The sequence below is a fragment of the Trichechus manatus genome, unplaced genomic scaffold, assembly GCF_000243295.1.
Source record: "Trichechus manatus latirostris isolate Lorelei unplaced genomic scaffold, TriManLat1.0 scaffold00135, whole genome shotgun sequence".
NCBI classification, from domain to species: Eukaryota; Metazoa; Chordata; class Mammalia; order Sirenia; family Trichechidae; genus Trichechus; species Trichechus manatus.
In genome coordinates this window covers 4,740,882-4,767,148 of record NW_004444071.1, presented here as the reverse complement: position 1 = coordinate 4,767,148, position 26,267 = coordinate 4,740,882, and the positions used below count along the sequence as shown (strand labels likewise).

The window sequence follows — 26,267 nt, the reverse complement described above, 5'->3', positions numbered from 1 at the left end:
CAGAGGTGGGAAGGAGGGGGTAGATAGAGCATGGTGTGCCTGGGGATAAGAAAGTCAGAGAAAATGAGGTAGGATGAGCAGGATACAGTCAGAATATGGAGACACTATGGGTAATAGTGCATATATCATAATAGTGGTTATTATATTGGGCTACATTTGATTTTTGAATGTGAATGCTATTAGGGAAAAGATTAGTACAAATAAAATAATTATAGAAGTTGATATTTTTAAGAAAATGACTGTTGTTAGCAAAGTTTAACAAATTCAGATTTGGACTTTCATTTCTCTGAGTATTGTTGGCTAGAGGGATTAAACTGGCCTATGGGTCAGAATCGACTCGATGGCAACGGATTTGGTTTGGTTTTTGGTTTGGTTTTTTGGAGGTTAGAGCTGCCATAGCAAATTCTAGTCTGGGAGTTGCTAAAGGTACAGGTAAGAAAGCTATTCTAAGGTTCTCCACCCCGTCCCTCCTACTTGAGCTTCAAAGAAAATTTGTGTTCAAACTATAGTAAACGTTTCTAGGACAACTACAGATTCTTCAGGAGTTCTTTTTTTTTAAAGATACTTCTATACTATGCACAACTCATACTAAAACACCAAGTTGATTCTGTGGGGAAAAATTTTAAATCAGTCAAATCCATTAAACGAACAAATCTGTCTTAAAAGAAGTACAGCCAGAATGCTCCTTAGAAGCGAGGATGGTGAGACCTTGTTTTATGTACTTTGGACGTGTTATCAGGAGGGATCGGTCCCTGGAGAAGGACATGATGCTTAGTAAAGTAGAGGGTCAGTGAAAAAGACGAAGAACCTCAATGAGATGGACTGACACAGTGGCTGCAACAATGGGCTCAAACATAGCGACAATTGTGAGGATGGCATAGGACTGGGCAGCATTTCATTCTGTTGCACATAGGGTCGCTATAAATCAGAACCAACTCAGTGGAACCTAACAACGGTAAGACCAGTGGTTTCCAACCCTGGCTGCATATAAAAATCATCCACGAACTTTTAAAAACCACTGTCACCTTGGCCCTACCCCCAAGAAATTCTAATTCAATTGTTGTGCCAGTACGGCCTGGACATTGATAATTTTTTAAGCTCCCCAAGTGTTGATATGTTGAGAATCACTGATATAGCCCTAGCCCTTCCTTGGAACTTTGGCATGATAACCAGAATGATAAGATGAACTAATATGTAACAACTAAGGAAGAATACAAGAAGACAATGCATGATCAGTTATTCAATTCTGGGTTAAGTGTGTTGGGTGTCATTTCAGGTAAGAGAAAAATCGATGGCAAAAATGGAAGAAGTCAGATCAGGTTGCTGTTAATTCTTTGCTGATCAAACTAGAGAGATGGTCTTGTTGGAGGAGACTTGGTCTTTTGACTCCCTGAGTCCTTTGCATATTACATTGCCCTTCTCACCAGTCACTCAGAACACTTTAACAGTATTCTGTTTTAAATCTCTGTCTTAGTTACCTAGTGCTACTATAAGAGAAATACTACAAGTGGATGGCTTTAACAAAGAGAAATTTATTCTCTCACAGTCTAGTAGGCTACAAGTCCAAATTCAGGGCATCATGTCAAGGGAAAGACTCTCTCTCTCTCTGTCAGCTCTAAAGGGAGGTCCTTGTCATTAATCTTCCCCTGGACTAGGAGTTTCTTTGCGCAGGAACCCCAGGTCTAAAGGATGCGCTCTGCTCCCACTGCTGCTTTCTTGGTAGTATGAGATCCCCAACTCTCTGCTTGCTTCGCTTTCCTTTTCTCTCTTGTAAGATAAAAGGTGGTGCAGGCCACACCCTAGGGAAACTCCCTTTACATTGGATCAGGGATATTACCTTAGTAAGGGTGTTACAATCCCACCCTAATCCTCTTTAACATAAAATTACAATCACAAAATGGAGGACAACCACACAATACTGAGAATCATGGCCCAGCCAAATTGATACCCATATTTTTTGGGGGGATATAATTCAGTCCCTGACAATCTCTTATAAATATAAAACTTCTTGTAAGTATATACCCAGTATTCTGTTATAAATCTCCTAAATGGGGTGGAATCATGGCAGACACCAAAAATGAGATGAACAGCAGAGAACAACTGGACCATAGCTCCTGAGCCCTGGGCTTGGAAAACCTTTGCAGGGAAATAAAGAGGACAGTTTTCACTTTACACTAGTGACAAGCATATGCAAAATGTCCCCAGGGGACTGTGGAGGAAATTCCAGGGAGAGAAAACAAGGAAGTCCATTATTACTTTGTGATGACACAGCTGAAAGCCCTGTAGTGAGTAATTAGATAAATTAGACTTTCAGTCATTTCGGATTAAAGCCCTTCCAGAACGACATTTCATATATTCGGTACTGTGCCTGGCCTCCCTTGGAAATGTCAGAGGTAGGACAAAGTAATTAGATTAATGCAGTGGACCTTCATTCGGTTTCACATCATGGGGTTCCAATATTAGCTCTTTATCCACATAAGACAGCCAGATGTTAAACACTAAAGGATAAATAAGCCAAACTCATTGCCATCAAGTCGATTCTGACTCACAGTGACCCTATAGGACAGAGTAGACCTGCCGCATAGGGTTTCCAAGGAGTGGCTGGTGGATTCGAACTGCCAACCATTTGGTTAGCAGGCGAGCTGTTAACCACTGTGCCACCAAGGCCCCAAAGGATAAATAAGTAATCTCAGTTACTGGTTTAAGTGCATGATATAATAGAACTGAAGAGCTTTCTTTTAATGTTTTTTAACCTAAGATTGAAAGTATGAGAATCAAACATAATAGAATAGGCAAATGTATAGGGACCAATGTTCGTTAGTGGTTACCTGGGGTGAAAGGAAGTGGGAAAGAGGGAATCATTGCTTAGGGGGCACTGAGCTTCTGTTAAGGGGGGTGGAAAAATTTCAGAAAGGATAGTGGTGATGGTTGTACAACATGATGAACGTAATTGATGTCACTGAATTGTACATATAGAAAATGTTGAAATGGCAAATAAAAGTATGAGAATCAAATAAAATAGAATCACAATAAAAGTATGAGAATCAAAAATTAAAAAACTTCCACCAAAATAAATTCAATACTCAGTAAACATAAATAAGAGCACACAAATTTTTCCTTCTTCAAAATTGCCAAAATTCAATGCTATCTCAAGCTCAGGAGGCTTCCTTAAAGTCAGGAATGAAAGGCTTTACACGCTTGTACTATTTTCCTATGAAAAATAGAAATATTCTACTTTATTAATGCATTTGGAGAGATGAAGAATCAGGCTGTTTTGTCTTAGCAGTGGTGGACTCAGACCACACTGGGTCAGGGCACTTATTCTGTCTTTTCTATGGGGGAGATTTGCATAATGATACCTAAGAAGAAAGGTGAGGTCTCCCTGCCATTTTCACAAAGCCACTTTTTTGTAACCACTGGGCCAACATCCTTGATTCCTGTGTCAATCATCCATGATAATGGGGTAGAGAAATGGTATCTGTGTTAGTTTTTCCATGGGAAGTCCAGAATATTGATTTCAGTCAGCAGTTAGAATGTTTAACTTGTCAGGAACATCTGACAAGTAAGAAATTATCTTATTTAAGGTTCTTCTTTTTCTTCTCCTATCCTATAAAAGACACCAGTGAAAACATGAATAGCTAGATTTCAGGAGTTAGAAAAAATAAAAAGGAAAGCAAATCTTCTGATTGATCCCTTCCTAAATAATTGAAAATTACTAAGTGCTTCACATTGGACTAGAAAAGCACTGGATTAGGAATAAGGTGACCTAGATTCTAGTTGGATTCTTTTACTCAATACCAACAGTCAAAACAACAATAAATAATAACAAATGATTGAGTTTTTATTGTATGTCGGTCTCTGTACTATGCACTTTACATGAATGGTGTTTCATTTAATCCACAACCTCATATAAAGTTGATATTGTTATACTCATTTAACAGATGAGGAAAGTAAAGCTCGGAGAAGTCAGCTAACGTGCTTAAAATTGCACAGCAGAAACCTGGCCTTCAGTTTTCTTGACTGTAAAAACAGAGGTTTTTTTTTTTTTTTAAACTTATTTAGCAACTATGTATGCCAGGTGCTCTGCTGGGTTCTAGAGTTGTGATTGAACCAGGGCTTCAAACCAGTTCATTCCTGTTCAAACCTCTGCTGAAAATATGCATTTCCATCCTAGATATACCCAAAACCTCACTACCATGGAGTCAAGTCCAAGTCATAGTGACCCCATAGGGTTTCCGAGGCTGTAAATCTCTACAGAAGCAGACTGCCACATCTTTCTTCCACAGAGTGGCTGGTGGTTTTAAACTGCCAACCTTTCAGTTAACAGTCGCTTTAACCACTGCACCACCAGGGCTCCTTACCCCAGATATACTGACTCAAAATCTACATTTTAACAAGATCCCCAGGTGATTCTTAAGTATAATAAATTTTGAGAACCACTGCTCTACTAGTAAAGAGCCCTGGTGGCACAGTAGTTAAAGTACTCGATTGCTAACCAAAAGATAGGCAGTTGGAACCCACCAGCCATTCAGTGGGAGAAAGATGGGGCAGTCTGCTTCTGTAAAGATTTACACCCTTGGAAACACTATGGGGCAGTTCTGCTCTGTCCTAGAGGGTCGCCATGAGTTGGAATCAACTCGATGGCAGTGGGTTTGGTTTTGGTTTCGCTCTACTAGTGGTTCTCAGAATTGGTCCCTAACCAGCAGCATTGGCGTCGCCTGGGGACTTGTTGTTATTGGGTGCTGTCGAGTCGATTCCAACTCACCGCGACCCTATAGGACAGGGTGGAACTGCCCCATAGGGTTTCCAAGGAGCAGCTGGTGGATTTGAACTGCCGACGTTTTGGTTAGCAGCCAAGCGTTTAACCAATGTGCTATCAGAAACTTGTTAGAAATTCTCAGCAGGAGTTGGAACCAGTTGGAAGCCCTGGATTGAGGGAGTCCTCTCCCATAGAGCACCCTCTAGTGGGCTGGAGTGTCTCCAAGGACCGCCCAGCTCTGTAATCTTGTGCTTCTGCGCCTGGCTTATTTCTGTTTCTAGAGGCTGAATGGAATGTGTGTGGGCTTTTGGTGATCTTCCTTCACATGTCCATGTCTGTTCACAGGTGGTGGGCAGGGGAGTGGGAAGCATGCTCAGCAACCTGCGGGCCCCACGGAGAGAAGAAACGAACGGTACTATGCATCCAGACCATGGGCTCTGACGAGCAGGCTCTCCCGGCTAAAGATTGCCAGCACCTGCTGAAGCCCAAGCCCCTCGTTTCCTGTAACAGAGACATCCTGTGTCCCTCGGATTGGACTGTGAGCAATTGGAGTGAGGTGCGTTCATCAGCCCCCAGTCATTCCTCCAAATGTCATTAGCCAATCCAAAGTGACCTTAGGTAAAATTACATACTAGCCAGCAACCATCACCTCTGTCCTGTTTCCTGCATCCCCCCACCACCCAGTATCCCATCTCACTTGTACTCCATTCTTACAGGATCTTGTTCTCACTTGTCTAATGGCCAACTACGTCCAGGAATGTATTGGAGCCAGTTCATGCAGGCTCATAAGAGCCAGTTGATACATTCTCATGATATTTGCTTAGCCTTTGTTAAACCACTGGTAGCAAAATCAAGGAGAGCTCCCCATTCCACCTCAAGAACCAGTTTGTTGAACATTTACCAGCACATGACTGTGGTTAGGTAAAACCAAAGGCGTGTTGCACTAATGGTGGAATGCTAGATAGCACCCTGACACTTGCAGCAGCCCCCCGATTCATCCATCTATTCAGTATGTGTCAAGGCCAGGCCTGACCGAGCTCTAGTACGTTGACTGTTATTAGCCACAAAAATTTAAATATGTGTCACATTTTGCCAAAATTAATCTGATATAATTCTCTGAGTACAATGAGAGATCAGTGGGCTAGAAGGTTATTACAAACTCAGAAGCATTTAATTTTCTTTAGTTCACCATGGAAACTGGTACTGTCAGGACTTGTCATGTTCCCACAGTGATGGGGTAAACATAGACCCCTTCTTTCCCCAAAGGCCTGTAGTCTCCAAGGACCTCAGCTGGGCTGAGCTAAGCTGATTTTAGCCAATGCCTTGGGTAATGGCTGGGAAATAAATGATTTTTCAAACTAACAGGCCAGAATTTTAGATGGATTCTGACATCTTATGAGTTTCTTTGGGAAGCCACACACTGTCTGTAACAATGCTACCATTGACTAGAATATTCTAGAAACTCCTCTTTGGACTCCCCTTCAGAGAAAATGGAAAATATTTGATTCTGGAGAATAAGAGTGACATAATCACTTTGGCTAAAACCTTTCTGTTTAAAAAATGACTATCCGTAAATGAGATTGCTTCTCATATACAGCCTAGGAAGATGCTCTGAAAGTACTATCTAAAGAAGAATTCTAAGCATTGTGTGAGCAAAGGTACCATCTCTGATGACAACTACTTGGAAGTAGACTCATTTGAACACAAGCAGCATCAGTAAACTTATTTCCGAGACTATTTCATTTAACTCAGTGGCACAGTTCAGGTTTGTTTAGCTTATTTTTTTACAGGCTGCATTCTTAGGCGTCTCAGGGGTGGGCGGGGTGGTTTGAAAAGAAAGGGAAAGTATAGTCCCTATTTCTAAGAATTTCCTATCATCTAGGAGAGAGATGGCCATAAACAAACAAGAAAAGGAAAGGAAGGGAAAAAGAAAGGAAGAGAAAAATGCATATCTGCAAAAAATACCAACCTACAAATGAACGCAGGAGTGTTACTGATGTGTGCACACATCAGCAAGAGGCCAGAATATTCTCCTTGCTCTTCCTGGGAGGGTATAATCATAGCATGTGGCTGGCCTGGCCTATTAGTCCACCGCCAACCTAAATTGTTCTAAATTATAGTGTTGTCAAATAAGGCTGAATGGGGTATTGTGCCTGGTCCATTAAGTCTGTTTACCAAAAATGTGCTGGCTGTGTCTGAAGCAGTTAATAACACTTGTAGAATTTACTAATTGCCAAAATCTTAATGCTTTTTAAAAGGACTGCAATTACAGACTTGGCTGAGGAGTTCTTCTTATTGTATATATGCTCAAGGGCTGCAGAATGTCCTGCCTTAACTGATGAACAAGGGACCAAAATGTTTGCACAATGTGACAAGTACTCATGTCTGTTTTTCTAAATGTAAGCCATTGCATAGACCCTTGACAGCAGACCTAGGATCCAGTTTCTAGCTTCCACTTGACAGAGCTGAGCAGAGAGACTTAGCTGCCACCTCCATTCAGGATATGTTATTAGGAGAGGTGCTTTTAGTTAAATCACCATCAAACTGTTCATTGAAAGGATCTTCCATTTTCCCCTCTGCTCTTTAGCTAGTGTCTGTGGAGTGCTAGTGGTGCAGTGGTTAAGAGCTCGGCCACTGACCAAAAGGTTGGCAGTTCGAATCCAGCAGCTGCTCCTTGGAAACCTTATGGGGCAGTTCTACTCTGTCCTATAGGGTCACTATGAGTCAGCAATTGGTTTTGTTTGTTTTTCTTTTCCTTTTTCACATAGCTAAATGAGAAGCAAAGAAAGGCCTGTGTGAAGTCCCACAAGAGTGACTGCAAACCAAAGGGAGAGGGAGCATGGCGGGATAGGAGACGTTTCCAATAAGTCACTTACTCTTTAGTATTCCCTTGTTTCAGTTAAGGGCCAAGGCACTCTTGTGAGGCTGCTACCTGATGTTCTGACTTCTGTCACCAACTGTCTCCTCTCGTTTTGGTTTGAGGTGTCTGTAAGTGCTCATGTCTGAGTCCTTCCCAGCCCAGCAGCCTGTGCTACACCATGGTTCCAGACACGGTGCTCTTGTTTGAAACAGACAGCTACTCACAGGAAACCAGTGGGGAGCCATGTTGATTCTCTTCATCATGTCTGATTTTTTTTGTTATTGTTGTTGCGAGTCCATTATCCATGTATAAGTTCCTAAGACTATGTGTTAAATGTTTTTAATGCCCAAAATGTTAGCTGCTTCACCACCTATCCTTTCAGTCCAAACCCTCTGTTACAACCCAGTTGTGTTTTTCAGTGAACTCTCTCTCAGTACCATAGCACTGACACCAATTGTGAGTCCCCCACCTAGCTGTACACCTCACGCGGGTGGAGTTGGCAAATTTAGCAGCAGAACTTTTTGTCAGCGGGCTCCTCTGAGAAGCCTTTAATCTAGGAGTGGTAACAAGTAAGGGCAAGATAACTCCCAGAGAGGCTGTTAACAGATTGACAAACTGTCTGTCTGGTACAGGGTTCCAAGGTATAAGGGAGGGGCATATGATAATCATAGCAGAAATTGGTTTTGAGAATTCTGAAACTACCAGTCGAGATGGGTACTGAGTGTGGTGTTGTGTACTGCGTTTATCTGATCTTGAGGATTTGACAGCTCCTAAGGATGTAAACACAGTCTGGAGATGTTCTGAAAGAAGTGTGGGGCTGAATACAAAGCATCACAGTGATCTGGTGGAATTATGAGAAAAGGCAACTTAATATTTACGCCCAGTATACTTGGTAGCTAGTTAATACCATCCCACCGGGCAGAGTATGCCATAATGCTAAGTGATAGCATACAGAGGTTATATGAAAGATTAAGAGTCTAGTGGGCAAAGAAAGCAGATGTGGATGGAAGGTAGGAGTGCGGAAGAACATGTAAACACCTCCCTGGCCCTTGGTCTCCAAGGATATACTTTTGAGTTGCCATGTAGGAATTGGGCCCAGAATTGCAGATCATCTGCTTTTTCAAGAGAAGCCAAAAATCTAGAATTTTAATGTGAAATCTGCTCGTTATTAAATGTTGTCCGCTGTATTAGTTTTGTAGGGTTGCCATAACAAAATACACAACTGGGTGAGTTAAAACAATAGCAATATATTCTCTCAGTGTTCTGGAGGCTAGAAGTCCAAAATCAGGTGTTGGCCATGTTCTCTCTGAAGGCCCTAGGGGAGGAATCCTTCCTTGTCTCTTCTAGCTTCTGGTTGTCCAGGTGTTCCTTGGCTTGTGGCAGCATGACTCCAATTTCTGTCTCCGTCTTCACAAAACCGTCTTCCTTCTGCATCTATGTCTCTCTGTCTCTTCTCTTCATAAGGACATCAGTCATATGGATTAAGGCTCATCTTATTCCAGAGTGACCTTGTGGTAACTAATTACATCTACAAAGACCCTGTTTCTAATAAGGTCACATTCACAGGTACCAGGGGTTATAACTTCAACATATCTTTTGGGGGAACACAGTTCAACCCATAACAGTCACCTTCACTTTGGTGGGACACAAGCATGCATTTCTTGTCCATGAAGCACCGTTCCCACCAAAGATCATTTTCTCCTCTGAAAAGTCAATCTTACAGAAGGGTGTGGAGTGCTTTGTTGCATCTTAAATTCATAGTTTTATGAGTTGAACCAAAAGCTGCAGTGGACACTCCCTTAGCCATGCATTCTGCTGGGCTCAGAAGAGTCTCTTGCTTTTCAAAGGAGTTGATTTTAGAGCTGTCATACATCAGTGAGTAATCAAGCTTAACTGAAACAAAGAGGGAGTTTTCTACATCAATATTATTTTTCTTCATAGGGCAAATTGAAAATAAGACTCAAAAAGCCAGGAACTTAAGCTGAAAAAATACATAAGCTCACACTGAGGAGAGGGTTTTGTTTGTTTGTTTTTCTGTTCCTGATTTCTTTCTAGATAAAACAGTTGTCACTTAATAAATATGTGTTAAGTGGCCATGGTGTCCAAAGCACTATCCCGGGATTCGATTATGAATAAGAAACAGTTCTTGACTTTGGATAACTCAGAAATCAAATGTTTTGTCGAGTCAGTAAGCAAACTCAGTCAAGAGTTACTTGGTACTAGTGTGTTGCACTAGGTTTTTTGCGGGTGAGAGGGGTGGAATAAATTTAGTTCTTGCTCAGCCCCTGTCTTGCAGCATTTTAAGCAAGTCCCTGGGACTCTTTTGAGGAAGGTGGCATAAAGATCCCTGCCTTGTAAATCTCTCAGGGCTGGTGAGAGTATAGCAGAGTGATGGCTGCGAAGCCCTTTGAAGTCCACCGAGCATCATTCAGTACCTGTCCTGGAGAAACTTACTCTGAGCTCAGGGATACAAGACAGACCATGCGATGCGGCCAGCAAGGATCCCTGGATGGTCCATGCTCAAAGGCCAACATTTTGGTGGTCAACTTAAAACGCCATTGGAAAGGAAAGCTAAAAAGAAAGCAGTTTGGTAAAAGTACGGATTTTTCAAAATATCTAGAAATTTAGTGTTATATAGTAACTAGATGTGGTTTGCAAGCTACTGAGATGAAATGAATGTTCCTTACTGACATAATTCCTGAGGAAGGACTTTCCTTGCAGGATCTCTGCAAAGGTGATCTAGCTACCTGTGCTTTCGTGTGCCCTAAAGAATGTGGAGGAAACGTTGGGGAAGGGGATATGCCACTGCCTCAATGTATATATTAGTGCTAAGGGACTCACCTAACTCTTTAGAAAAGGGTATCTCCCCACCTCTGATAAACTACCCACCTTTAAGTTTCAAGAAAGGTCCAGGATATATGTACACGCACTCCTAAGGTTCCAAAGACCAGGTCATTATGTGAAAATCGGCATTGTACAAAAATAGAGAATGACCACATCGGATCACAAAATGGCAGATGACTACATCATCACATAACTGCCAAACCACTGAGAATCATGGCCCAGCCAAGCTGACACATAACCTTAACCATCATAGCCAGCATTACTCTCGCCTTGAAACTCAGTGTTCGTTTTTGCCAGAAGTACACCATTAATGTCTGAAATAATCAGATAGTAGATTTTTTACTGTTGTAAATGTGAAATATCAGATGACAAGATAGTCAGTAAGTGAGGAGTAGGCGTATATGTGTGAGTATGGTGATTGCCTGGCTTTTATTCTGATTCCACCTGACACAGGCAAGTAAAAACGAAGCCTTGTGGTGCCTGGAAGAGTCTGGGTTGTTAGGAGTATTTTTGAAATACAAAGGGAAAGGCACATTATAATTAACTTAATGGATTCCAGAGGCTATGTAAGCATTTTACATTAATTTAATATCATAACAACCCTAGGAAAGAGATAATACTACTGTCTCAAATAAAGATTAGCTAACTTGTTTAAATCATTGCACTCTTTGTGGATCCCACTCTTCAATGTTGGAAGCCCAGCAACTCTTCAGTTTTACAATTTCTTGGTCTGTGTTTTCGATATAGCAGTCTGTAGGTGGTACAAACAGTTAATATGCTCAGTTGCAAACCAAAAGGTTGGAGGTTCAAGTCCACCCAGAGACACCTTGGAGGAAAGGACTGGCAGTCTACTTCTGAAACATTAGCCACTGAAAGCCCTATAGCAGACAGTTCTGCTCTGACACATAGGTTTGCCATGAGTCAGAATCCACTCAACAGCAACTAGTATATTTTCAGTTTGTGGAGAGTGAATGGTTGATCCTGGTCCCCAAGATTTATATCCAGGAAATGAGTTTCCTTGGAAAACTCAAAGATCACAGAAACCAAACGTAGAGATAGAGGAAAGCAATTTTAGCTGCACAATTCAGTTTCTACTGGGCCTGTCCTTATCTTTGTAAACCTGGCGTGAGAACCAGTGCATCTTCTCTCACTGAGACTAACAGCTGTTTCTCTTTTCCAGTGTTCTGTTTCCTGTGGTGGTGGAGTGCGGATCCGCAGTGTGACGTGTGCCAAGAACAATGATGAGCCTTGTGATGTGACAAAGAAACCCAACAGCCGAGCTCTGTGTGGCCTCCAGCAATGCCCATCTACCCGGAGAGTTCTGAAACCCAACAGAGGCATGATCTTCAATAGGAAAAATCTACCAACATCTGAGAAAGACCCCGTAAAACCCATTCCTTCACCTACATCCAGTCCCAGAATGGTGACCACACCCACAGTGCTTGAGCCGATGAATACAATTGCTGTGACAGTCAAGAGCCCTAGTCCTACCACAACCTCCCAAGGAAACCTGGATGGGAAACAGTGGCAAAATAGTTCAACTCAATCTGAACTGGACTCCCATTATCTCAGTTCTGCTGGAATTACTTCTCAGCCTACCCTTACTTCCTGGTCTTTGAGTATCGAGCCAAATGAAGGGAATGTTTCCAGTTCAGACACTGTTCCTACCCCTGAGGTAGACCTTTCAGCCACGACAACAAGCAGTTCTGATTTTTCATCTTCCAGCAACCTTGTGACTTGGCAGGCAACTCCACTCTACGATACTTTGACCAAAGAGCCAGAAATGGAGATTCATAGTGGTTCAGGGGAAGACAGTGAACAACCTGAGAACAAAGATGAAAGCAGCCCTGTAATATGGACCGACAACAGAGTACCTGGAAATGATGCTTCAGTTGTAAGAAGTACAAAAATGCCACTCGGACCTCCACCAACACCTTATCTCAGGGAGGAGTCCTTGTGGCCACCCTTGAGCACAGTGATGGAAGGACTCCTACCTAGCCAAATGCCCACTCCTCTCAAAAATGGTACACCCAGAGTTGAGGGGATGTTCACTAAAAATCCAGCTAAGACTCCACTCCTTCTGGGAGATGACCAGCCAGTGCCCTCAGAAAAGTCAGTAAACCATAACCATCTAGAACCACCAAGCAACATGAATGTAACACAGAGTTCTGGACCAGTCCTGACAGAGGAGGATGCAATGAGCCTGATTGCTGAGGGGTTTTTGCTGAATGCCTCCAATTACAAGCAGATCACTGCGGGCCACAGTCCTGCATACTGGATTGTTGGAAACTGGAGTGAGGTAGGAGGTTCTATTTCTTTCTACAGAGAAAATAATTAGGGGTATTGCATTCTTGTGCAAATTTCAAAATGAACTTGTAATAAAATATAGTCTAATGTGGCAAAAACTTGAAGTAATCAGGTTCATGCCCTCCCCATCCTTTCTTACCTCCCTGACTCTTTAAATGGAAAAAATAAATCTCTAGGGGAAGAGAACGAATATAGTGAGATAGAGTGGAAAGAATGTTGAACTAAGTCAGGAGGCCTGGGTCAGTGAGCTGTGTGATTGTTGAGAATCCAGCCCGTCTTTCTGAGCCTGCCTTTTCTCTGTAGAACAATAGGACTAGGGTAGATCATCTCTAATGTTCCCTCCAGCTCGAAACTGCAACGATCCTATGATGAGAGATAACCAGAAGGGCTTGAGTTTGTATCTCAATCAAAAAGCTAATATTGATAACCCTGGTTTAAACCTGTCAAGTAATCACAATTGAAATGGAAATCTAAGATGAGGCTTTCTAAAAGAATTCTATAGCTCACTGTTATCCTTCTTTTTTTGTTTTTGTTTTTTGTTTTTTTTGTATTGTTGGAGTGTTTGTATTAAAAAAAGTTCTTTGACTCTTTGGAAGAATTAGATTATAGAGGAGGGAGAAAATAAACATGATGACAAAGCTTTGCCCCAATTTTCAGATTCATAAATTTGGTTAGATATTAGTTTTTTTTTCCCATTTCTGGAACTAAATTATGTCCTTTGAAACATAAAAGTCATTTCTCACCCATTTGAATTTGGAATGTACAATATAAGAACTTGATAGAATAATTTAACAACTCAGAAGAGGATGGTGGCAGAGTGATCACACGTTCAAGTTATCCAGCATTTTTATGACATTTCATAATCATCTCCCTAGCTAAAGAGAAGTGAACTATTATCAGCTAAAATAGAAGTAACAACACATTAGTTGATAAAGCACATTAGTGGTTTTTTCAAACCACTTTCATATGTGGTCTCTTCTCCTTTTAACAGTCCTAGGGAGTAGGTAGGAGCCCTGGTGACATAGTGTTAAAGCGCTCAGCTGCTAACCAAAAGGTTAGCAGTTGGAACCCACCAGCCGCTTCACAGGAAAAAGATGTGGCAGTCTGCTGTCGTAAAGATTACAGCCTTGGATACCCTATGGGCAGTTCTATTCTGTCCTATAGTGTCACTATGAGTTGGAATTGACTTGACGGCAACAGGTTTCGTTTGGGTTTTAGGGAGTAGGGTCTCATTTTTTGCCAGTTTACAAATACAGAAACTAAGATTTTTTTTAATTAAGTGACTTGTCTGAGAACACACTTCTCAGTGGGATGACGAACCATAAATTGGGCCTTCTGAGTCTTTCCACTTGAAGTGGCTGTCACTCTAGTGACTTTCAGCACCAATTGACAACTCAGCTGTATAGAATGCTTTAGTATGAATTGATCAACATCATTGGTCATGCATTGACTATACTAGCAAGAAATAGGTAAATGCAAACCTCCAAATTTTTTTTGCATCAAATACTATAATTGTTTGCATTTTACTAGTATTTTCACATTGATTTATGTTTGATTTCTAAAGTGATTGATCACGTTGGATTTCAAAGGAGCAACATCTTATCTGCATAAGCAAGTAAGGAACCCAGGCTCAGTAGAAAGAATGATTTTCAGGCTTAGGGTAATTTAATTTGTTGAAAGAAGCAGAAGGAATGGGTTTTGTGCTCCCTCACAGTTCAGTGATATTTCTTTCCTAATCAGTCCTAAAGGACTCTTAACAATGAGGAGGATGTTGACAATAAACATTCATAAAGTATGTACCACGAAGCAGATCTTATGCTAATTTACACGTCTTCTCTCATATAATGCTCACCACAGCCTGACTAGAATGGTCATATTTTCCCTGTTTCAGAGATGGGGAAGTTGAAGCTGAGAGAGGTTAAGTAGCTAGCCAAAATCTCACAGTCTCAGGCATAATGGATCAGGAATTGAATTTGAACCCAGGATAACTGACTTCAGAGCCAACAATCCATCGCTTGGCAAACCAGAAAACATCATCACTCTTTCTGCCTTTGCCGCCATCTGTTTCTTCTTTTATCCTATAGACATAAAACAAATGCCACTTATGTGATGATGCTTGATAGACATATGAGAATGTCATGTAGTTCCCAGGAAAGTATTTTAAAATACCACTGAGCATACTTTGGGGTTTGCAGAGGCAAGTGGCTCCTGTGATGTGTCCACAGTGGGTTCAGCCTAGATATTTTGAAATAAAATAGGTATGTTTAGGTTTCTGAGGATGATGTTCTTATATTTCTTTCCTTATATTTCTTTCCAAAAAATTGGACGTCCCTAAAGGGCATATTAGCGTCCCTGGGTGGTACAAACAGTTGGAATGCTTGGCTGCTAATCAAAAGTTTGGAAGTTTAAGTCTACCCAGAGTTGTCTCAGAAGAAAAGCCTGGTGATCTACTTCTGAAAAATCAGCCACTGAAAACCCTGTGGAGCACAGTTCTACTCTCACACACATGGGGTTGCCATGAGTGAGAGTCTATTTCATGAAAGTGGTTTAAAGGGCATATCAATAGGGTTGGCATGCTCAGGAATCATCTCCTCCCATTAGTCAAAGCAGTTCACACAGCGTGTGGCCTCCACAGATGCAAAACCAAAGAGAATAAATTATGACAACTGAGACAAATAACTACACCCACTCCTCACTTACCGACGTGGTTAGGTTCCAAAAACCGGGTCATCATGCAAAAATCAGCATTATGTGAAAATTATGGTAGCCTAGCCTTAACTGGAGCTCTGGTGGCATAGTTTGTTAAGAGCTCAGCTGCTAACCAAAAGGTGAGCAATTCAAATCCACCAGCCGCTCTTGGAAACCCTATGGGGCAGTTCTACTCTGTCCTATAGGGTCGCTGTGAGTTGGAACAGACTTGAAGGCACCTAACAACAACAACAGGCTTAACCAAGACTGCATTTGAGAGTTTACTTTAGCCTGCCATACTTAATGTGCAAGAGATGATCTGAAATGAATGTAATCGTCTTAATTTTGCAATTCCTGACTGACTCTTTACTTAAGCTTAATATTTGTACATTTCAAGGTTCAGTGGAAACTCTGTGTATTAAATGTTGGTTTATTGTGTACCAAAATATAAATGAAATATAGTACAAAATCATATTTTACAATAATACAGTACAGGCCAACAAAATTAATCATATATAAAACCTTCAAAGATCACTTTTCTGTGTTTCCGAAATTGTCTGTAAAGCTACATCATTACATAACTGCAAAATTACATCATTACGTAAATGCAAAATTGCATCATTACATAGACTGTCAAATTACATCATTACGTGACTGCAAACCACTGAGAATCGTGGCCCAGCCAAGCTGACACTTAACCTTAACTATGGTAGCCAGCATGACTCTCACCCTGGCGTTTGTTCCTGCCAGACGTACGTTGTTGATCAAATATTAGATTTTTTAGTATTGTTGTAAACGTGAAATGTCAGATAACGAGACAGTCGATAAGTGAGGAGCAGGTGTATTTGTAATTAGAGTAGAAAGCTCATGCACCTTAGTATTTTGATACTTAGTTAATGGGGAAGTCTGAAAGACCCAGCAATTAAAAACACCATGGACCTTGGGAAGGCTACAACATGGGTCATACAGAATGTGAAAGAGTAGAAGGTGATAAAAGGCTTAGATATAGGATCAGTAATGGAATAATCAAAATATGAAGACGTATCTACAGGATGTATATGTAATTAAAAATCACACACACACACACACACACACACACAGAAGGCTGGGCTGCTGTAACAAATAGAGCCCAACAAGTAATGATTCATCAAAGCAGAAGTTGATTTCTCACTCATATATAACAATTCAAGGTGATTCCAGGTTCCAGGTCTTGGTAGTAGAGAATGGTGCTCAAATCCATGCAGTCATTTGGGCACCCAGGCTGACAATGGCTCTACCATCATCCCATTCATTATTCCACCTGCCCTGGGGTTGCCTTCCTAGTCACTCAGAAAGGGAAAAGAGCATAGAGGAGCTCCTGTGGGAGGTTTTTATGGGCCAGGCCTGGGCGTGGCACATATCACTTCTGCTCACATTCTGTTGTTGAGAACTAAGTCACATGGCCCAACCAAACTTCAAGGAAAGCCGGGAAATGTAGTCTAATTGTGTGCCCATTGCTGTCGAGTCAATTCCGACTCATAGCAACCCAATGGGACAAAGTAGAACTGCCCCATAGGGTTTCTAAGGAGCGGCAGGTGGATTCGAACTGCCAACCTTTTGGTTAGCAGCAGAGCTCTTAACCACTGTGCCACCAGGGCTCCTATTGTGTGCCCAGAAGGAAGATAAAGGAAAAGGATAACTAGCCGTCTTTGCCACTGGATGACTCGGCCACTGTGTGTTTTAGGTTTTTCATCCTGGCAGCAGTGAGGATGAGGAATTTGAGGGGAGCAGAAGTGGAGGCAACAGTGAAACCTGCTGGGAGGTTACTGCAGTGGCCCAGATGGGACATGAGAACTGTGACAGGAATGCACAGGATAAAGAGGGAAGATAAATTGAAGACACATCCAGGACTTAAAATCAGTAGGATTTTGTGAGTAATTGGATGTGTGGTGTGAAAAGAGGAGAGGAAAAGAGAAGTCTGTCATGAAGTTTTGGTGTTTGGGGGGTTGTGCTCCTATAAAAAGGAGCCCTGGTGGTGCACTGATTAAGTGTTCGGCTGCTAACTGAAAGGTCAGTGGTTTGAACCTACCAGCCACTCCGCAGGAGAAAAAATGTGGCAGTCTGCTCCTGTAAAGATTACAGCCTTGGAAAGCCTATGGGGCAGTTGTACCCTGTTAGGAACCCTGATGGTGCACTGTTTAAGTGCTCAGCTGCTAACTGAAAGGCCGGTGGTTTGAACCCACCAGCCATTCTGCAGGAGAAAGATGTGGTAGTCTGCTTCCATAAAAATTTACAGGCTTGGAAATCCTATGGGGCAGTTCTACTCTGTCCTGTAGGGTTGCTATGAGTCAGAATTGACTCAACAGCAATGGGTTTGGTTTTCTTGGTTTGGCTCGTAAACTGAGACAGCCCATGCTATATAGAAGGAGTGAGTCTCAACAGAGAGAGAAAAAGGACCGATGATCATTTCAGTTATGGGCTGAGTTTAATTGGAGGTGCCTCTGGAATATCCAAGTGATAATTATTAGGGAGATCTACGCTGAGCTGAGAGAGAACTGAGCTGAGCTGCCAGGGATCCCAGTAGCCCATTAAGACATCCCATTCCAAATTTCCCCAGGAACAGCTCCCAGGTGAGGGTCAGGTGGATCAGCATAGATGTGGGGACCGACCATCTCACTGCTGAGAGAAACCCAAACAAAAGGCTCCTCCAGTTATATGGACCTCGAGGGGCCAATGGTAGGGCAAGGGGAAGGGCTAGTGGTGGAAAAGTACTAAGTACTGTGTCAGCGTGGGGAAAAGTGGCTTCAAGTTCACCCCCTTCCCTTCAGCAGAGGCACCTGGGCTAAGAATGCAGATAAGCAAAAGAGTGTGGCTGGCCAGGGGGCCCTGAGTCCTTGAGTGAGTCCCTCCAGAGACTGTAATGCTTTGGTTGTGCACCACGTCAACTTTGGGCAGCTTTCTCCAGGGCCTGCCAGGCAAGACCTTTGTAATTGCCTGTACAAAAAAAAACAAAAACTTGCTGTCAAGTCGATTCTGACTCATAGCGATTCTATAGGACAGAGTGTAGAACTGCCCCGTAGGTTCTGTGGAGTGGCTGGTGGGTTTGAACTGCCGACCTTTTGGTTAACCACTGAGCTCTTAACCACTGTGCAACCAGGGCTCCAAATTGCCTATGGCCAGGCCTGAAAAATCACACAAAGGTTTTTAGCCAGAAGCTGGGCTTCTCAATATCCAGCAGAAGTTTGTGTATGTATGGGTCTGAGGTTGAGAGAAGTGAGAACTGGAGAGTATTTGTAGCCATGAGCAATAGGTGGAAGCTAGAACCTTGAAAGTGAGTAAAGTCATCCAAGAACAGCCTCTAGGCTGCAAGGAGCAATGAGCCAGGGATGGGACTCTGGAAAACACCAACATTTAAGGGGCTGGCTGAGAAAGAGACCCTATGAAGCAGATTAAGGAATAGTCTGATATTTAGGGTTTAAACCAAGAGAGATGGTGCCATAGATGTCTAGGAATATAAAGATTGACAGTGGGCCTATTAGATTTGACAATTAGCAAGTCCCCGGTGACTTTGGGAAGAACAGCTTTCGGTATTGAGATGGAAGCCACCATCTCCAACTCATGGCGACCCCTTGTGTGTCAGAGTAGAACTGTGCTCTGCAGGGTTTTCAGTGGCTGATTTTTTGGAAATAGATCACCAGGCCTTTCTTCCAAGATGCGTGGAGGGAGATACCAAATTGCAGGTGCAAAGGGGGCACTCTTCAGGAGGCTATCACAATCCTCAGATGAATCCCTACCTTAGGACTGTTAAGAAGTATGGACAAATCCTTCTCAGTCCATAATACAAAAGTTTTATAGAAAATCAGCTGTAGAGTGACCCAGAAATTAGTTTCCTTATCATCCTGTTATCTTTGCACCCATCCCCAATTCCCACAGTGGTTGTGGAATTATTGAATTTAAATTTGTTTTAATGCTTTTACCCTAATGATATTTAATAAATGTTAACTAATTGATAAATGTTAATTTATTTAATAAGAAATTTCTATGCCCAAATAAACTAAACCAAAATACACATCAATCATGATGACTGTTTGATCCCAGAGGTTAATAACATTTTGATTACAGTAGAACAAGGTGCAAAAAATTAATTCTGTCTCAAATGTCATTTGACTATTACAGAAATAAACTGTCTTACTGAATACATCGTAGCTTATCAAAAATTGGGCAACAGTGGTGGAGCCATGAAGCGCTGTTAATCCCAGGCAGTTTGGCTAGTAAAAGGGGAATGGTCCAGATTGCACAGTTTCTCAAATCTGCAAGTATATTGTAAGAATAGAGTTTCACAGTTGGCAGAAGCTCTCTTCATGACAGGGCTTGGTGCCTTTTCCCTTTATATATGCGTATTTTTTGAGACAATGTTTAACAACACAGCATCGTCACAGATGATCAGGACTTAGAAGGGAAATTCTGGGTTTTGAGTTTCCTGCTACAACCAATCTTTTACTCTATTTCTGAAACTCTCTCCCTCTCCCTCTCTGTCTTTGTGTGTATGTGTATAAAATGTATAAAATAAAATGTAAGTATGTATATATATGGTTGTAAAGATATATGTAACACAGCATTTGCCAATTCAAAATTTTTTATGTGTACAATTTAGTGACACTGTTTACATTAATCATGTTGTGTGTTTCTTGAGGATTACTTCTCTATAATGGTGTCACTTTCCTCTGAGTCACCAAATCTTAAAAACCTCAGAATCATCCTTGGTATCACTCAGTCCTTGTCCTACTTAGAATAAATAAATAAATAACCTACTAGTTTTTTATGTTGGAGTCCCCTCATCATTTCTCTCACTCCTCCTTATTTTCACTGTTAGTTTAGGGCCCAGGGGTTTCCAGTCTGAGGGGAAAAACGTTTGGAAAAGACTAAGGGATCCTTTTGTTTATAACCATGGGAGGGTGGTATAAGGCTTTTACTCTCATTTAGGGTCTGAGGTTCAAGGATGATAAAAGTCCTGTCATACACAGTAGTCCCTTTTAAGGAAGAATTGTTCAGTCCAAAATGCCCATAATGTCTCAGTAGTTGAGAATCAAGGACCCTTGGTTGCTCTCTTGCTTAGAACACTTGCCCTTGCCTGCTTGCTGGACTGTGTGTGGAACTCCATTCTCTCCCCTCTCTAAACCAGTCCACACGCCATTGCAAAAGATGTAAGACTGAAAAATTAGTCTGCCAGAAGGACTTTTCTAGCTGTGCCAAACTTCTGCTCAAAAGTCTTTAGTGTCCCCTGATTCCATGCCAGATCAAATAAAATCCACTCTAACCTAACATCCAATGGCCTCCACAACTTTACATAATCCAGTTTTCAAGCCTTACTGTCTCCTGTTTTTCTTCGCAGGTCTTCAGCTTCAACAAATCTAAATTGCCCAGTTTTCTTTAAAAGTTCTGCCCCTTGCATTCCAGTGCTTATTCATGTTGTTTCCTCTGCCTAGAATTTCCTTCCCCTCCTGCTTTGCCCTTTTAAGTCCTACCTGCTCTTCAGGATAAAGTTTCCTCCTCCATAAACCTTACCTGATCCCTAAGGTAGGAAGTAACCTCTAAAGTTCCTTAGGATTTCATCTGAATCTCTCCTATAGCTGTCTATATTCCCCATTGTACACAGCACTTCCTATAATTGTGACTTCAAAAATTAATGAATTGATGTATTAAAAAAAAAAAAAAACCTAAGTTGCACTATAAATAGCATACAGTTTGAAGCCAGAATCTCTGGATTTGAATCCTGGCTCAGTCACTTACTAACTATATGTCTCTTGGGCAAAGTGCTTAATCTATCTCTGCCTCAATTTCTTCACCTGTAAAATGGGGATGATGATAATGTCTGATTCATAAGATTGTTATGAGATAAAATGAACAGCTATATGGAAGGTACTCAGAAGTGTTGGTACATAGGAAGCAGTGAGTAAGTATAAATATACATTTAAAAAACAGAAAACGTAGGTGCTATGCATAGTGCATGGGTGTGGCTCATATTTTGAGAGAAAATCGCTTCTCATTGAATTGCCTCGTCATTCAGTCAGACCCCATAGGTCAGTTAAATGTAGGCTGTGTAGTTGTACAGAATGGAAGTGACAACGTAATCTCCACAGCTTTTCAGAGCAGTTTTCACATTATGCTAATGCAGCCCGCAACATCAGTTCCAGTTCTCAACACCCCGACACGTGCTCCATGACCTGATCAATTGGTTGCTGCAGGGTCACCAGCTGTGATGAGGATGAAAGTTTCCAGGACAAAGTGAAGTTGTCCCTCAGCCTCCTCAGGGACTTTCCTTCTCCCTATCCCACTCCCAACTTGGAACTAATTTAATATAAATGCCAATCTTCAGAATCTCATTTTACTTTTACCCATTCTGTGGACTTCCTCTTGTAAACTTTACCTTTGGACTGTTTTCTGCTGCCTAAATATAAACTGTCTAAGAGAATTGAGCAAATAGCTGTTCATGAGCAGGAATAGATTCTGAGCCCCAGAGATAACATACATTTATTTGCAACATAAATATGGTACGAAGAACTATAGACATCTCTTGAGATTCACCAGGATCATCCCCAGCCTGGCAATTCAAGGCTAGCTCCTGGGTCTCATTAGCACCTTTCCTGATCGGGGCAAATGTCACACCTTCCTCCATGAGGTGATACGCAATTAACAGTGTACTGTCTGTGTGACCTTGAGCATGGCCCCTAAACTCTCTGAGTCCCAGACATCTAGAAAACAGTGCTTGTAATGTTGACTTTGAAGGTGTGTTGTGTTTAATAGGTAGTATTTGTAGAGCACTAACCATGTACAAGTGTACACAAATTATTGCATTTAGTCCTTATAAAAACCCAATGAGGGAGGTCCTAGTGTTATCACCAGTTTTACAGGCTAGGTAAGTTAGCAAACCACATCACAGGTTTATCAAGGAGAGAAATAAATGGGAGAATGTCATTGCAATACTATATGGATATGAGGTAGGAGGCAGACCGTTGAATCTAACATCCACTCTGAATAGCACTGGTATGAAATGTGGCAGTTTGAAGTTGCCTAGGCATTCATGCCAGTGTAATTCTCAAAGGAAAGCAAGTTTCCATTTGCACTGAGTTTTCCTTCCACGTACAAATTGGTGATTCTCAAACCTGGCGCATACTAGAATCACTTCAGGAATTTTTTTTTTTTTTTTGAATACTGATGCCTAGACCCTACCTAACCCCAGAGATTTAGACTAATTTGCTCGGGGTGGGGGCTCTAGTATTGATATTTTTAAAAAGCTCTGAAGGTGATTTTGGCCGCTGGGCGTCACAAACCATTTGCACTGTACTGCTACCCAAAAGGAGCCCTGGTGACACAGTGTCTGAGAGCTTGGCTGCTAACCAAAAGGTCAGCAGTTCAAGTCCACCAGCCACTCCTTGCAAACCCTGTGGGGCAGTTCTACTGTGTCCTATAGGGTCGTATAAGTCAGAATTGACTTGGTGGTAGTGTGTTAACAAACCAAAAGACTGGCAGTTCAAACCCACCTAGCAGTGCTGAGAAAGAAAGGCCTGGAGATATGCTTCTGTAAAGATTACAACCAAGAAAACCCTGTGGTGCTCAGTTCTGTTCTGTAATACATGGGGTTGCTATGAGTCAGAATCGACTTGATAGCACAGGTTTGGTTTTGTAGATGATTTAGTGAGAACCTCTGCCTCCAGGGTATCGGTGGGGCCTGTCTGAGAAAGCGGCTCTCAGCCTGTCTTCTCTCTCCTTCCCTGGCACAGTGCTCCACCACATGTGGGCTGGGCGCCTACTGGAGGAGCGTGGAGTGCAGCACCAAGATCGATGCCGACTGCGCGGCCACTCAGAGGCCTGACCCTGCAAAGAAATGCCACCTCCGTCCCTGTGCTGGCTGGAAAGTGGGAAACTGGAGCAAGGTAATTTATCAGACTCGGCGCTGTCCTGGGGGGGAGATCATATATAAGCATTTGCTCAAGTAGGGTTCTCTTTCTCTTCCTGCCTCTTTTCTGCCTCTTCTCTTTTATAAAATTTTGGATGAGTAAATCATAGGGATTACCATGGGAGCCCTGGTGGCGCAATGGTTAAGTACTCGGCTGCTAAATGAAAGGTTGGTGGTACGTGTCTCATTTGCTCATCTCTGGTTCTCCTGGGCGGACTTACCCACCAGACAGGAGACTGGAACATCATTTATCCTCTTTAGTCTCCTTTTTCTAAAGTAAGGCTCTGATCTTTAGGAAGAAGGGCTAAGTGGGGACATGCCTTAGAAAATTTGCCACACATTCCTCTGACACCTGCCAACCTCCCTTTCTCTGTTTCCACTTCATTTTTCTTCCTGGATTGAATGCTGCTTCTTTTTTTTTCTCTTCCTACTCATAACCAATTCAGGATCCAGCAAAGACTGAGTGCTTGGCTACAAATTGTCTTCCATACCCAGAAAAATCTCAAGAAACATCTTACATCCCTGACCTTGCTAAATGTTGACCACATCCTAAAGTTCTATTTCCTCCTCACTGAGGATAATCCTTTCCTTAGAAATTACATGGCTCAAAAAACAGACAGATGCATGAAATAGCTTGCACTTTGAAGAGGTCATTGTAAGCCTGGGAAATGCTAGCTGGAAAACCTTGAATGAGACTTTGGTGAGCTCTTCTCTGGGATCAGGCCTCCTAATGAAAGTCCTGCTCGGCCACTGCCTCCTTTGTCTTTATTCTCTGTCTTCTCTCTTCCATAGCCTGGAGTGTTGCAGATACATTTATTAGACCCTGTAGTACTCCTAGGAGTCCCTGGGTGGCGCAAATGTTAATGCACTCAGCTGCTGACTGAAAGGTTGGAGGTTCAAATCCACGCAGAAGTGCCTCGGAAGACAGGTCTGGCAATCTACATCCAAAAAATCAGCCACTGAAAGCCCTATGGAGCACAGTTCTACTGTGACACACATGGGGTTGTAATGAGAGGGGATTGACCCAATGGCAACTGGTTGGATTTTTTGGTAGCACTCCTAGTGGTTTTGTAGCAGCTGTCTCTGACAGGACATCAAGTTCTGTTAATTTAGACTTTATCTTAAATCTTGACAATTAAGCAAGACTCTTTCTTTGACTACCACATTATTAACCAAAGGAGCCTTGGTGGCACAATGGTTAACCACTTGGCTGCTAACTGAAAGGTCAGTGGTTGGAACCCACCAGCAGCTCCAAGGGAGAAAAGACCTGGCAATCTGATTCCGTAAAGATTAAAGCCTAGGAAACCCTGTGGGGCAGTTCTGCTCTTTCCTATAGGGTCACTATGAGTCAGAATTGACTCGACGGCACACAGCACAGATGTCTGAAGTCCAAGTCATGCACTAGGAAAGATTCGAGAGCCTTTTTTCTTAGCTTCACTAATTCTGTCAAGCCTTTTAAGTTTACTCAGAGGCAAACCTCCAGACACTAGAGTAGGCTCCTGAGTTTGCCTTTAAAGATCTGGAGGGTTTATATTCTGCCAAGTTGACAGCTTGCCTTTTCAGAGCTTTTCTCTCAGAGAGAAAAATTCTAATTTTACCTGGAATCTTCTGCATTTTCCCACTGATCTCCACCCTAGGTTCGGAGACTTTGACTCTTATTGGACTGACGGCAATTACAGGGGACTCTAGCCTCACCTGAACCCACAGGCATCATACCTGAGGCACTCCAGGTGACTTGTCAGTAATTGCCCACCACTGCTATTGCTGTCTGAATTAGAATTGTTCTCCTGGCTTACGTTTTTTATGCCACTCCCCCTCACGGTGACACCTGAAAGAACTACTGTGGACATCTTCTCATGTACAAGACAGTAGAATGAGACTCTACATTCAGACTTCTACCTTTACAGTGTCTGATGTTATTGTTGTTAGGTGCCATCAAGTCGGTTCCGACTCATAGCAACCATATGTACAACAGAAGAAAACACTGCCCAGTCCCACGCCATCCTCACAATCCTTGTTATGCTTGAGCCCATTGTTGTAGCCACTGTGTCTAGAAGGAGTTTATCGGAGTGGCTTGCTTCCTCTCTGTGCACTGATCTGTTTGAAACAACATCAAGGTTGTAGACCTGAGGTTTGTCCTGGAGGCATAGTTGGGAAAATTAGCTTCTACAGAGCTGAATCCTAGGGGCAGCACTAGGCTCGGCCTCAGATATGCCCGGGTTGGCAACCCTACGCTGTCCCTAACCAGCATGTTTCTCACTCTTCAGAGCTTTAATTTTCTCACCTCTGCTTGTCCTATAGAGTGGTATAAGTATAAAAAGAGAAAATGTGTATGAAACAACTTTGCAAATGGTAAAAGAGTGTTCAAATGAAGCACTGAGTGAACTTCGAGCTCTGTAGAAAGGCTAAAACCAGTCGTCTGCTGTCCAGTCGACTCTTACTCATGGCGACCCCATGTGTGTCAGAATAGAGCTCTGCTCCATAGGTTTCCAAGGCACCTCTGGGTGGACTGGAACCTCCAACTGTTCATTTAGCAGCTGAGTACGTTACCAACTACATCACTTGGGGACTCCTGTGTAAAGTTTCGGGCTGGCTATTAGGCATTTTGAGGAGCCCTGGTGGTGCAGTGGTTAAGTGCTTGGCTGCTAACCAAAAGGTCAGCAGTTTCAACCACCAGCCGCTCTGCAGGAGAAAGATGTGGCAGTCTGCGTACATAAAGATTTACAGCGTTGGAAACTCTGTGGGGGCAGTTCTACTCTGTCCTATAGGGCTGCTAAGTCGACTTAATGGCAACAGATTTTGGTAACAGGTATTTAGCGGTCCCTTGTTTGCAACTGGCTGGTAACCTAAAAGTTAGTGGTTCAAAGTCACCC

The 26,267-nt window shown here is 42.3% G+C and overlaps 1 protein-coding gene across 1 annotated transcript in view; it reads left to right on the top strand.

The window, feature by feature from the left end:
- The window catches only part of ADAMTS12 (ADAM metallopeptidase with thrombospondin type 1 motif 12), a 392,100-nt gene that overhangs the window by 337,784 nt on the left and 28,049 nt on the right, over positions 1 to 26,267 (top strand). Inside the window, exons 15-17 of the mRNA XM_004385253.1 lie at positions 5,105 to 5,315; positions 11,644 to 12,762; positions 23,219 to 23,371. Of these exons, the coding sequence (XP_004385310.1) occupies positions 5,105 to 5,315; positions 11,644 to 12,762; positions 23,219 to 23,371 (1,483 nt within the window). The remainder of the gene's footprint in view (positions 1 to 5,104; positions 5,316 to 11,643; positions 12,763 to 23,218; positions 23,372 to 26,267) is intronic.